The following is a 15,030-nucleotide window of genomic DNA, read 5'->3' on the forward strand; positions in this document are numbered from 1 at the left end:
AGCAAACCAAAAAGTATATCTGCGCGTGTGTGTGAACACACAAACTACTGTAAATACAGCGCCGCCAAACTCGCACTCAAACACTCAGCCCTCCAGCACTTTCGACATTTTTTTTTCGCCATTCACGCCACTCGCCGCAATTTCGGGTTGCACTATTTAACCGCATAATTGCGGCCACTTTCACACCACTCCGCCGACCAACCGAGCGACTACTGATTTTCCAGCGACTAGCCGACAATTGACCTCCCTTGTCTTCCTGCACAATAGCCCAGCGGCAAATTCGCTATATTAATGGCACCACTTCCGTCGCGCTCCGCTGTGACCGCGGTTATTATTGTTCGCTACAAATGCACTCCACAATATCACCGTTATCCTTGTTGTTGCGACTGTCGCGCTGCCGCGTGATTTGTTGTTGCTTTTGCTGTTTGTCGCCATGATCTCCAACTTCCGGCCGCAACGGTCTGTTCGCCTTCCGTTGACATGGAAAAAATAAATAACAAAAACAACGAATGCTAAATTTCTACAAAACGCACACACATGTGTTTATGTGTGTGTGTGACATGTGTTTTTATAGTACAAAATTGCGCTCAGCAGCTATTTTAATGGCGGCAAAAGTCATGGCCGCAGGTGTCAGCCAAAAATGTGGAATAATACTTACATATCGTATATTATATAACATATAAGTAACTGTGTGTATGTGTGATTTCCTTGAGTAATAAAAATTGAAAACACATTATAAATATATTAATACATATGTATGGTATGCATAAGTATATGGCGATTATGTGACGCGCTCATGAAGTTTTATTTTAAATTATTGAAAAAGGTACAACACGCGCCACATACAGTAAGCTGGCCATGCATAAAGCATGTGTTTGTAGCTATCGAAAATTTATTTAAAATTCGTTGAAATAATGTGCTAGTAGGCTAGGAAGAAAATTTCAAAAAGGTATAGTTGTTTAAAAATATATTTATATAGTTTTATGAACTTACTGAGAGGTTAGGTTGACAAATACTTTTGCCTTCGCCGCGGGAATGGACAGAAAAGTAGAGCAGGGCGAAATAAAATTATCAACTTAGTAATCAAAATAGATCAATCACGTTGATGTATAAACTCCAGTTTAAGGGTTTTGTATTTAAGAACAATTATCAAAAGTTGTTTGACCTGTAGGTTGGCCAATACTGTCCATGCTACTCATTAGACCTTTTATCCGTGCTACGATAGCGAGCTCCAGTTTCAGCCTGATAACGATTACGCTATTGAAGACATTGTTGAATGCTCCACTTATGTCAACAAAGACACACAGACATATTCCTTGTGATCTAGAGTTCTTTCTTTTGAAGCCATTCCGAACGTCTAAAGTCGCTAAAAGAACTTTTGCATCTACGCCGTGCGTCTTTTACACTTTCAATAACGCTTCGGCTAGCGCTTGGAGTTGACTTTCCGGGTTTAAAACCGTGCTGTCTGGGGAGAGTCCGCGACTTTCATTGATAGCCGCTTCCAGTCTAGGGTTAAGTAGTCTTCACGTTGTATCGAGCATGTATAGCAGGCGGTGCTGATGTCAAGATGGGATCTCCTTGCTGATCTATATTGCGAGTAAAGTTATAGCCCACAATTGGCCATAAAATTTCCCGACATTAGCACTTTTTGTATTTTACCTCTTTTCTTAAGCTTTCTAAACTCAAATATTAAAAGCTATATGTATGGGTTAGCCTTTCTTCTATTTATTCGTAAACACTAAAGTTGGAACCTGAGCCTACCAATTTAAAAACAGAAAGAATTGGAAAAGCTTGCAAAAACTAAGACAACACTTTTCAAAATATTTTAATATTTCACATAGTCAAACAAGTAAAATAAGACCAATTCCATTATTTCGAAACATTGTGATATTTAAACATTGCCACTAAACTAACTCACATCAACTAATATCCATAGAATGCAACAAAAATATTTATACTTATTACATACTAACAAAACGTATTTAATTTTCTTTCTTTACAAAACTCCTGCCATTCAACGACGTCAACCCACAAACACAACTCAACCCAACGAAACAACTTCACTTTCTCGCTTCGCTTGTATTAATTGCCAATTAATGACATTGAAACAATCTGCTGGAAAACACACCGACACATCAACAATTATTATAATAACAACAAATTAATAATGGTGTCGACAATCACTGCATGGTGCCGTACGCAATAACAATAAAAACAACACTTCTGAAAACCAACCGCGCTTTAACGACGCAAACAAACGCAATAATAACAATTATGCTGGCGATGATGATGCTATCGCTGATGGTGATTTTACCGACGGCGTGATCATTTTATGGATGGCTTCATGTGGTGGACGCTGACAACGACGACAATGATGGCGTTAAAAATTGTGATATAAAACTCTGTTGGGATTGGAAATGTACAAAAAATTGTGGTAATTTGAACACTGACATTGATAAATCAATATCTTTAATGGAAACTAAAAACTTCATTCAATATAAAAAAAAAATATATGTTTTTATGAAAAAACAAAATAAAATTTAAATAAAAATGTAATATTATATCAAAAATTTAAAAACTAAAAAAAATCCATTTGATCAAAATTTTTAACATTTTGAAAACTTCTCTCAAAAATTATGAAACAATACTTATTAATAAAATTTAAAAAAATAAAAAATAAATAAATTCAATTTATTTAACAACTAAATAATAAACTTTAATTAAATAAAAAAAAAAACAATTTTAAAAATTGTATGAAAATAAAAAATTTCTATGAAAAATTAAAAAAAAATTATAAATAAATAATATTAAACAAAACATCAAAACTGTTTTTATATTCAATAACATTAAACTTTAAATAAATCACTAATTTTGAAAAAAAATATTGGATTTTAATAATAAAAAAATAATTAAAAATACATAAACACTAAAATAAATTATTAACATTTATAATATATAAATAATTAAAAACACTAAAAATGATCATATATACATTAAAATTTTTTTTTTATTTTGTACATAAACATTAAACTCTGAACAAATTATAAAAAAATATATTATAATTAAATTTAAAAAATTCAAATGAAACAAAATTTAAAAAAAATTTATAAATCAAAACATAAACGTATACAAACGAAATAATATAAATTAATAATTTAAAATGTAAAAAATACATTCAATTTATAAAACAAAATTTAAAATAAAAAAAAATAAAACAAAAATTTTAAACAACAAATAATAAATAAAAAATAAAAATATATTAATAAAACAATATAAAAAAATTCAAAATGTAAAAAAACAATAAATTAAAAAACAAAATATAAATAAAAAAATATATTTTTATTAATTTTTATAAATGTAAACAATAAACTTGAAAAAAATCAACGAAAAATTATTTATTTAAAAAAAAAACATTAAATAAAAATAAATAATAAATAAATAAAAATTAAACTAAAAAAAAATTAATTAATATTGAAATAAAATATTTTAACTTTAACAAAACAAAAATTACTTTATTTTTTTTACATAAATTTTAACTTTGACTAATTCAATGAAAAATAATTTAAATAAAAAAAATTGTTAAAAAATAAAAAAAATTATTAAAAAATAAAAAAAATTATTTTTTTTTATAATCATTAAAAATATATATTTTTTTCAATAATTATGATTTTAAACTAAAAAATTAACAAAAATTTAAATAAAAAATGTTCATCAAAATAAAAAAATCCTCCTTTTACATATAAATATTAAACTTTGTATATATCAACGAAAAATAATTTACTTATATAAAAAACTTTCTTAATGAAATATTCTTACTCACTATTAATTAAAAAAAAATTTGTCTTAAAAATCTAAACTTAAAAACTCATAACTCCGAAAATATATTTTCACAACCAAATTTATTTCAATCAAAAAACGCTAAAAAAAATCATAAAACTACCTACAAATCACGAAAATGACCGCTAATCATAATTTCTGTACTAACATAACAACAACAACAATATATTTTCCGAAAACAACCCCAACAACACACACTTCCTGCATTGTATACATTTGATGTGATGCCATCATCAACATTTCAACATTTGCTGATGACTATCACAACAATCGCTTTGCCAAAATATAATCAACACACAAAAAAATCATAAAAAAATATTTCAATCTGTGTTGGTCAACATGCAATAATAACATTACCCACCGCAACCGAACAATTTCGGTACGCTCGAAAAAATAACAATAAAACTGGGAAAAATAATAAAAAAATATAAAAAACATAAAAAAAAATTAAAAAAATTTGTACAAAAATGGTTTAAAAATTAAAAAATTGCTATTCAAATTGTGGTAAAAATGATGAAAAATTTGAAAAAAAAATGTATACAAATTTAAAAAAATAAAACGACAAAATCCACGCAATACTTTTATGCGCCACAAAATATGCAACGAAATGTTGGAAACAACGATACAAATTGTTTGATTCACTTGCCTTGCACCGAACAACACAAACACATATTATAATATAACCCCAACACACATGTGAAAAAATACAAAAAAATGCGCTTAACCGTTACAAAATAACCAATTGTGCAACAAAACAATTTTAAAAAAAATTTCATGCGCTTCGTTTTTCCGGCATACCGGTACACTTTTCGGCATTTGAATAACGGCAACAACATATATTATAAAATATCCAAAAAAAACAACTACAACAAATGTGCTACAAATGTGAAACACCTGCCGCGTCATCTTTAACAACACATGCAATGAAACTATCAAACCTGCAACAAAACCAAATCTAACGCTCGTATACTAACTTTAAAAATCGTACATCCCGTTATACAAAACTCCAACTGCACTCCATGCATCCAACACTTATCTGCTCATCATCTCCGGCTTCCTTGTCTCACTGCATTTTCTTTTTTTTTAATTTTTGTTTGTTGGCGCTGCCACTCTACGCTCGTCGCTTGGTCTACACGCTTCGTGCGCTATTCTATCGCTCATTCGCGCACCTCTTATACAGTCCCGCCGGATATCCTCGATTATCCCACCAGCACGGATATGGTTGTGCGCGAGGATAGTAATGTGACGCTCAAATGTGCGGCAACGGGCTCACCAGAGCCGACAATTACATGGCGACGTGAAAATGGAGTACCCATTGAATTGGCCAACGGCTCTGAGGGTAAGTACCACCCAATCCACGTTCTTTTATATGCACACATACATATGTACATTGTTGAATGTATACTTCTACATACATATACATATGTGTGTAATTTGCTTGAGCAGTAGGGGTGAATGACTGTATGACTGAGTGGGTGGGCTTTTTTTGCGTTGAAATATTGCAAGGTTCATGTGGTTTCAATTGCCCACGTGTAGACGAATGCAGTAAAGCTTGCTACGAAATATATGAAGGGTGTGCCTATTAGGCTTGTGGATTTTATAAAGCTTTTGGTAACTAGTCTATATCAACTTCTTTAAATTTTTGTTTGAATTATTACTAGGAGGACAAAAATTGTCTATTATTATTACGACTCTTCCTCTTTTATTTGTATTGCCTTCCCCACTATAGTCCACTGCGCCATATGTATGTGCATATATGCTTTTACATAATGCAATGACTACTTTGCAATAATTAAGGGAATTTTTTAATTGTGCAAGAGCGACTTTACAAGAAAGCACTGAGTTCTTGTTCCTTTGTATTAACACTGTAGTTGAAGCGATTTTTGTATTGTAAATACTTTGTTAGTAGGAAGTGTTTAAACCCAAACACTAATATGAACAATAAACTCGAGTTTACGGGACAACTTACATTTCGCAAGCTACATTAATTGCAAAAGTGCTTAGATAGAATAAATAAAACACAAAAAGCATAAAACTTAGAGTATTTCATATTAAAATAAAAACCAGAGCACCTTCAGTACAATAGCATTAATAATATGGTACTACACAACACAATAGACACAAGAGCTGTAGTTTGGTAATGTAGAGAAATTCGCGAATAACGCTTTCGCTCAGAATTTATCAAAAAGTGTTCACTGCTTAAACTTCTCCTTGAGCTCACTAAAATATAGTATTTGTTTGAAATCAAAGAAATTTTCTTTCTCTTGTAATATGTCTGGTAGCTATACCAGTGTTCTATGACTCTGGTGGTTCAACCTCAATAATACGTGTAGCTAAGGGGTTTGACACTGACCGCCCTTATACTTAAAAGGGAAAGTCTACCGAGACTCAAAACTGCATTTGGGACAAATCCACTTAATCTCCACGTTTTTTTTTTTCAAGTTACTAATTTTTATCAAAGCTTTGACGATCAACGATAATTTTGCGACAAATTGGATAACTGCATCGCCGCTTGGGATAAGTGTTCTTGAAAAATTTGTCCACCTCTCTTATAGTATTGCATACCATCTCGATTAATCTTATCTTAACAGATTTGGAGATACTGCTGTTCAGTTTATGGGAATAACAAGGCATTTTTCGCTTCTTTTCTTATTTCATTGACCGCTCCGATACGAACAATAATATTAGTCAAATCTATCTCCGAGCTGATCATATAAAGGATGACCTTTTGGAAGTGTGGTTTTCAGTGAGGTAATCACTTTTTTTCTGAATGGGTTTCTGACAAGTGTTATTTCATTTATACTCAGTTTGTTTTGCCATTTCATAATGAATAGTCTAATATTGGGTGGCACGTTTGGTAAAAGGACCCAAACCAGGTTGGCCACTGATACCTATGTATTTTCACAAAAAAAAAAACTAAAGCAATTAACCTCAATTTTGGTTGAATTCGGTGTGATGATAAATTATTAGACATTGTTGAGATGTCTTTAGATCCTCAAAAAGTCACTGATTAATATAATCAATTTCTTCCAAATGAAGTCGGCCATAATGTTACAGCTAATGAAAAACACTATACTTTTTAACATTTTAATAACCTTTTTCTGTCCTGTATCCTGTATTTGAGGATGTTGATGTAGACGAGCTTAGATACCAAAAAGACAGCAATAATTATTTTGAATGAAGCTTTTGGTTAGCGCATTATCTCGCATCGTGAGGCTATGCTGTGGCCTCCAAGATTGTGGGACTTAACATTAGCTTGTCTACGCAGCTAAGCCCGCAAAGCCATAAGTCATTTGAAAATCGGGTCTCTCGGCTGGAATTTATTCGAGCCAGTCGAGACAGTCAGTTGACCGAAATAATTCTTAAAACGGTACTCTTTATCTTTATAATAAAGCTAAGAATTGGCCATAAAAATAAATCGAAACAGATATAATGTAATTCAACAGTACCGAAACAGTAAAGTAAACCAGCATATGAAACGAACCAGACTTTATTTTCGATCTATCATTAGTTAGAGGAGTGCATCAAATGTAATATTTATGGATTTTATCGCACTTGGACTGATTAAGGGGAGCCTGCTTTAGAGGCTTCAAAAAATCGTTTTTTTGTTTTTTGAGAGTTTTTTTGGGAGGGAAATAAATTATTTTTAGATATTTTTTAAAGAGATTTAAGCAAAAAGAAAAACATCGATTTTTTGAAGTTTCTAAAGCATGCTCTCCCTTAAGGGCAGTATTTTGTGAAATCATAAACAGCCTCCATTAATTTTTCGTTAAGTGCCGACATAATGCTTTGTACCCATTACAAATTTGAAAATACGTATAATTTTTATTCTCGTCAGGTCAGCTGAATGTCGAGAGGTGTGATATCCAAGGTGTTTCCGCTATGATCTCTCAAATGCAAAGCAATGGAGAAAAAAGTATTGGGATATTCGTCTCACCGCAACAAGCTTCTGCTACCGTTAAATGTTTTACCTTTTCGCGTAGACAGCAATAGAAAAATGGCCAGTTAGAACTTATATATGTACTTAGCGAGACCTAGCCATACTTATGACAAAGAGACCGGTAAATATCTTCTGATTGACTTCGAGCCAGAAGGCTCTTACGATCGTGGAGTACAGTTAGTTGCTCAGCGCTCACCAAGCTTCTTTCAGTAAGTAATTCACATAAAATTAAGGCTCAAGAGAGAGGTAGCAATTGATAAGCGTTCCCATTTCCTGTTCGATCTCTTAAGCTCGCGATTTGGTTATGAAAATATAAATTATGAATGAAAATAATACAATAAGTGTCGAACAACGGTCGACAATATGAATCTTCTAAGTTTCTTCGAACATCAAATATATGTTTTTGGAGAGCCGTTAATACTTCGAAACGCTTCAGAACTTTAAAGTTCCTCCTTTAGTCAGTTAAGCTCAACCTACAGCTAGAAATATATATCATTGCCTTAAAAGCAACCACGTTGCTGCTCTTACCCTAACACCCTTTACCACTGCTGGCAAAATTTCAAAAGAACCACAGTTCTACAAGCATTTGGCGCGCATAGCTGAGCACTTTTCCACCGCCATTCTCGTTTACGGCAAAGCGCAACATGCTCGCCCCAACCAACTAACACAAACTACCAACTACGAGAAGTACAATCAAAAAGCGTGGAACTTTTTTGTTTCTGACCATTACCCGAGTAGCGAACGTTATTGGCATTTGGCAGCGAACTTTTGCAGTAGTATAAAGGAGTAAAAACAGGAAAAAGAAGACCATAGCAAAGCGATTGAGGTGAACATGGTCGCAGGCATACACGGAAGACTCTGAGTCATACACAGTGCGCCAGAAACGGAACCGCAACACGTAATGCTGTAAATCGAATGTGAAAAATTCACCAGAATACTTAAGTATTACGGGAGTAAAGTGCAATAGACGTTGGCTGCTAACGGTGATGGCGGTGGCGATGGCGATGGCGACGGCGAAGTGGCCAACAGTCGCTCGCAAGCAGCAGAAGGGACGCCTGAGCGGTGGACGGCTGGCAGTGGCGATTACAAAGGAGGTTTCGACTGGCAGTGGTATCAACACACACACACACACATATATACATACATGTTAATACATAGAAATAACTGTTGTTTTTATAGCTGTGTGCATGGTGGTGTGGTTTTCGTATGCACGCAGCCAAATGGTGAGTAGGGAAATGCGGCAAGTGACCTTCCTCGCGGCTTAAAAATGTCTGCAAAACTCGTTTAGTCGTGATTACGAGTATTACTGTTGTTATTATTATTATTATTGCCATTTTGTTTGTTTTCTGGTTTTTGTTTCGTTCGTTTTTTTTAAGTATTTCTTTTGTACCAACTTTTTTACTATTAACCGTATATATATTTGGAGTTATTTTATTATTAGTACTCTTTGCAACTATGGCCGATATTAAACTGTTTTGTTTTTGTTGTTGTGTGGTGTTGTGGCTTACGCGATTTAGTTTGAAATTGGTGTTACAGAAAGTTTTTACAATATTTGGAATTTTGCTGTTTGAAGCGCGTCGGTCGTGTTGCACTGATTGGCCAATTGTGGGCGACGTCATTAAAAGTAAAATCAAACTTTTAGTGTTTCTATGAAAATATTTCGGTTTGATTGAACCTGTCAGCAATTACGGTGAAAATTATACTTGGATTTTGGGTTGAAATTATTTTGGTGCTTTGCAACTTTGTTAAGCGAAAGTATTCGAAGTCTAGAGCAGTGCAATATACATTTCAGCGCTATATTTAGCTTAATATAAAATTTCCCAAATTGAATTGCAGTATAACCTAAATTTCTAGCTAACTGGATGACTATTGATCCACAGTTAATATATTCATACTTTTTGTACAAAAATTGTGCTTTTCACAAAATATCATTTAAAAAATTGTCAGGATATCGTTGGCTGAAATAAAAATTTAAAACTAAAAGCCCCTCTCAAATGTAACCATTCAGTAGTATAGTTGATACGCATGCCTTCCAATAAGATATCCATCTTTTAAAAACATTTAAGCCTAGACGCGAATTGTTTGAACACTCTCACTGATTTCAGTTTTAATTTACTATACTCTCAGAGAGAGAAAGATGCATTTATGTTAAATATGCACTGTTATATTTCACAACTTGTTGAGAACTAAATTCATAATGCCGCCCTTATAAAAACCCTCCTCTTTATTGACAAAACATTGGTACATTGGATTTTCATATGCTTCACTTGGACGAATTTTTCACCAGCAAAACTATTTGCCATAGAAAGGTAGAGAGTAATCAGTTAGCTACACTACAAAGGAGATGACTTAAAATCTCCCAAATATAAGGAGCACTTCTTCTTCAGAACTAAGTCAAACAATCTCAAAAGTCTTTGAGAAGTTTTTTAACTACAAAATCTTAACGCACCGAGGATACTTAAGGTATATAGTACAACGCGAGTTTCAAATTGCAAAACAGATAAGTACGCCGACTTGCTTTGCTTGATGGAAGAAGTTTATTCTGCATTCGAAACTGAAAAAAAAATCGAAAAATTATCTTATGTAAACTGTTTGAATGCAAAAGCTTTTGTCTCTTTTCCCTTCTTGAAACAGTTGTTGAAGTAAATTTCCGGAATAGCCTCCAACGCGCATAGCGATTCAAGTTTAATTTTTCAATTGACTAAAAGGGCTTCTCTGGAGTGGTGCAAAAAATCAAGAGTTGTCGGCACATAATTCCGTCCTCTTTTTACGAGTAGCCTCGCGCAAACGACGCATAGAACTCAAGTAGTGTTCTTTGTTGATATGTTGGCCAGTCGAAAAAAATTTGGAGTGCACCACATCGGGATAATCGAGGAAACTGTCGTAACCTTGTTTTTGACCTGCTTTGATGAGATTTTTTCGACTTTGGCTCACCTTTGCGCCGATATTAGGCCGATTGATCGTCTGTTTCCGGGTCGTATGCATTAATCCAAGATTCATCGCCATTAATAATACGTTTCTTGACATCTTGAGCGACACTGTTTCTCGAAAAAAAATTTTTATCCGATATTCCAACGTTTCCAGTAAGATCTCTGATCACCAAAGGCCTTTTCCAACATTCTGCACGTTTCGGCACCAGAAATTTGATTCCTGAACATAATTTAATGGAATAATTTCACTCATCGGAAAAATCGCCAAATGCACTTTATGAACTTAAGGGGGGAGCCTGCTTTAGAAGCTTAAAAAATTAAATTTTTGCGGAGTTTTTTCGAAGGGTAAGAAATAATTAATTCAAGCAAAATTTCTAGGCTTCATAGTTATATGTTTGAACATCATTCATAAATTTTTGAATGCGAAATCTTTGATATTCTACCTTTGGAACGCAATTGCCCGATGCATCTCGCATGTACATTTGTCGGACGATGGGCAGGATGCAGGTCGCAATTTCTGTCGGAAACAAAAAATTCAAAGAGATTCAGATTTTTTAATAATTTGTCTTCTAGTTAACTAAAAAATTCCAAAAAATATTGTCAAATTTTATTCTATGTTCGCTGTTTTATTGTGCTGCCTTGTTAAAAAATTAATATGTAAACAACAATAAACTAATCGATTTGCACTTAAGAAAAAGAGTATAAAGTAATATTATCACCATCTTCATTGCTACTGTGATTTATTTTTACAGACTTTATACCATTTTTAATATTGTCAAAATATTAATTAAAATATTATATTAGAAGAATTTTTTGGATTTAAAGTACTGAGACTATTAATGAATTATAATTGTTATGAAAAAAGTAATTTAACCATCAAAGGAGAAACGCAAAACAATTGCGAATGAGGCAGAAGTTATTTTAGCGCAACGTTGCACCGCAATTGCTACCCGTTTGCTTAAATACCAGACTTAAAATCTAAAAAAATAGGATTAACTCGTTTGGTAGTGTAGATATACATACTGCACATACATTATTACAAGGTCTGTCGCAAAAGAAACAGGTCTGTTAAAAAAAAAAACAACAAAAAATTTATATTTTTCAAAAGTTATATTTTTTTATTCAAAGTAGTTTCCTTGTGCTTCGATACAGCATTTAGCCCGGTCAATTAGCATTTCAAATGAGTGCTTAAGGTCATTTTCCGGAATGCTCTTGAGAATATCGGTCGTCGCCTTTTGGATATCTGAAATGTCCTGTAACCAGTGTCCTTTCATGGGCAAATGAAGTTTTCCAAATAGGTACAAATCACAGGGTGCCAGATCAGGTGAGTAGGGTGAGTGATTAATGGTTAATATGGAGTTTTTTGTCAAAAAATCAGTGACAAGCGTCGACCGATGACACATCGCATTATCGTGCAACAGGCGCCAGGACCCTGCCTCACGGTATTGTGGTCGAGCACGACGATTGCGTGACAAAAGACGCTTCATAACACCAAGGTAAAACACAGCATTAATCGTTTGACCAGGTGGGACGAACTCTCGGTGTACAATACCCTCGGAATCGTAAAAACAAATCAGCATTGTCTTTATTTTTGACTTCTAAAGACGACCGACTTCTGATCGTCACAGAGGTCTTCACGACCTTCTTGGAATCGCTTAAACCACTCATGCACATTACTAAGGGATAGGCACTGATCACCATAAACTTTTTTCATCATTTGAAATGTTTCAGTAAACCTTTTCCCAAGTTTAAAACAAAATTTAATATTTGCTCTTTGTTCAAAATGCATTTTACGACCGATGACCAAAAGCTGCTGTCGCTTTTTGATCGATAACATCGATTGTAGTTATCCAATTGTCTTAAAATTTTTACGAAATGTCAACAAGAGATCAAACTTTTTATTTCATATACCCACCAATAGGTGGCGCCACCAGAAACAGTCATATTTAAAAAGTTCTGTTTCTTTTGCGACAGACCTTGTAGAACATACATTGTGACAAAAACTTTCGGGCAAGTATTAAAGAGACGGTAAGAGAGCTCGACATCTTTCACAAATTCTTTCGAATGATTTTGATGGATATTTTGGGTGTGAAACGCGTTCTTGTGCGACTCGTTCCGATAAAGCGGATGCACCAACGCATCGAGCAACAATTGTGACCGAATTTGAAACCACTGAAATTGCCACTTCATGGAATCTGAAAAGATACAACAAAATTCGCTGAAGGAGCTGAAGGCCATCCTGAAAAAGTTTCGAGGACATCTGATGGGGACTACTTTGAAAGCGACAAAATAAATATTAATAACTAAATATTTTGCGTTTTATTTACAATTTCCGGAAACTTTTCTATCAATCATTTACCGGTTAAAAACTATTTGGGAAACAGTAGCTGGGAAGTTTTGCCTCATCCGTTTTATAGCCCGGACCATGGACCTTCTGAGACCCATTGGTTCCAGTCGATACAGAACACCCTCACTTGAGTACGGTTCACATCAGAAAAGGTGGCAAACAGTTCTTTTTGGATGGAATCAACAAATCGCCAAAAAGATAGGAGAATGTTTTAAATTCAGATGGGCAATACTAAATAATAATATTGCACATGTTTTTCTTACAAAAATATTAAAATTCAAAAACAAAGCTAAATATTGTTACAGACCCAATAATTTTGATTTTGTAGTTAAACTGAGCATGTACTTTTATTTTTTTCAATTTTTTAATAAAACTTGTATTTTTGAATGTTCAAATATTTTTCAAAATAAAACCTTATAAGCTGAAAACATTAAAAGAAAAATGTGGTATACATATTGCGCTTGAGAAAATGTAACTAATCCATAAAAAATTTTAATACACGAATATATTAAATATTTGGTTATACATTTTTCGTAAGACCGATAAAATTTGCAAACGAATTTGTCTCATCCAATGCACTTAAACATTTATCGCAAAGCACTGCAAAGTTCGATGGCTTTAGACGCAATAAAACTGGCAAAAACACACAAAACAACAACAAAATTGCAGTTATAATATGCTAAATACCTATATACTCATATATATATATACTATAGATATATATAGGACTAAGTATATGTAGATATGTGTGTACAAAGCATATGCAATTCTGTGGCAGCTTGTTAGCAAGTCATAATCCACTCATTGCAGCCATTCAAATGGCTTTCAGTGGTTTTGTTTTGTATTTGTCGAGTACGTGGCATGCCTGCACACATGCAGCTGCAGCCTTACATACACACATGCATTTATGGTTTGGCCAAAACTATGCCAACTGTTATTATAGCCATTATGCACTTGTTGTTAAGTTTGCTCTTTTCGTGCTACTCTCCCCATACGGGCACTGCAGAGAAAAAATTATATTTTCCAAATTCATTTGACAACAACAAACTACATAGCTATTAAGTGGGCACTAAGTTATATTTGTTTGTGTAAATGTTTGCTTGTGTGCAATAAAGTACTCTAATGTCGTTCGGGTGCCCGTTTTTATTGTCAGCTGGAGAAATTCCATAAAAAGCTTAGCAGCTAACATGGAAAAGGTCGATTTTCGGCATGCGAGTTTTATGGCAACTTAACAGCTGACAATATCAACCTCAATTTTTGGACAATTTGGTTGGTTTACAATATTAGCATATATAAACTTTTATTTGCTTTTGAAATTTAGATTTATTATACATATTCAGTTGGGGAGAAAAGGTGTGCCAATTATATTTATATGGCTCAAAAATTGTTTATTTTGTTGATAAGATGGTTTTCGTAATTTCCTCTAATTTTCGTATTATTTTTTTTTCAACAATAAAGTGACGTAACAAAGCTAAAACACCCTTCACAGGCGAACTTTTTATAGCATAATATATAAGTGTTTACTTTATATACATATAGTTCTAATGTTCTTACATTCATATAACGGGGTTTTCACTAAGAGCTCTCCAAAAGTTTTTATAAATAAACGTCATTGAAATCCTTTATTCCTCTGAAAGTCCATTTTATGCAGAAGTCCAGACGCTGAACAAATTGTTCGACGATTTTTAGGCATAAATCGGCAGATACAGTTGCAATTTTACATTTGATATTTGTATGCAGTTCGTCAATCGGCGCTGGTTTGTTGAAATAACCCAACGACGTCAAAGCGCACAACCGGGGCGGCCAATTGACTGGAACATTTCGTGAGATAACACGTTCACCAAACTTGATTTTCAATATATCCAATTTGCTGTGTGGGTTTATATACCATATATTGTCAATTCGGCCCAAAAATATTTTGTCATTTATAGCGATATTCGCAGTAACGTGCCGGTCATGTATCACCGACCCATTAT

At 33.5% G+C, this 15,030-nt stretch overlaps 1 protein-coding gene across 1 annotated transcript in view; it reads left to right on the forward strand.

The window, feature by feature from the left end:
- The window catches only part of LOC126753730 (limbic system-associated membrane protein), a 93,780-nt gene that overhangs the window by 51,021 nt on the left and 27,729 nt on the right, over nt 1-15,030 (forward strand). The window contains exon 5 of the mRNA XM_050465400.1: nt 5,018-5,176. Within this exon, the coding sequence (XP_050321357.1) occupies nt 5,018-5,176 (159 nt within the window). The remainder of the gene's footprint in view (nt 1-5,017; nt 5,177-15,030) is intronic.

The sequence above is a fragment of the Bactrocera neohumeralis genome, chromosome 3 (assembly GCF_024586455.1).
Source record: "Bactrocera neohumeralis isolate Rockhampton chromosome 3, APGP_CSIRO_Bneo_wtdbg2-racon-allhic-juicebox.fasta_v2, whole genome shotgun sequence".
NCBI lineage: Eukaryota > Metazoa > Arthropoda > Insecta > Diptera > Tephritidae > Bactrocera > Bactrocera neohumeralis.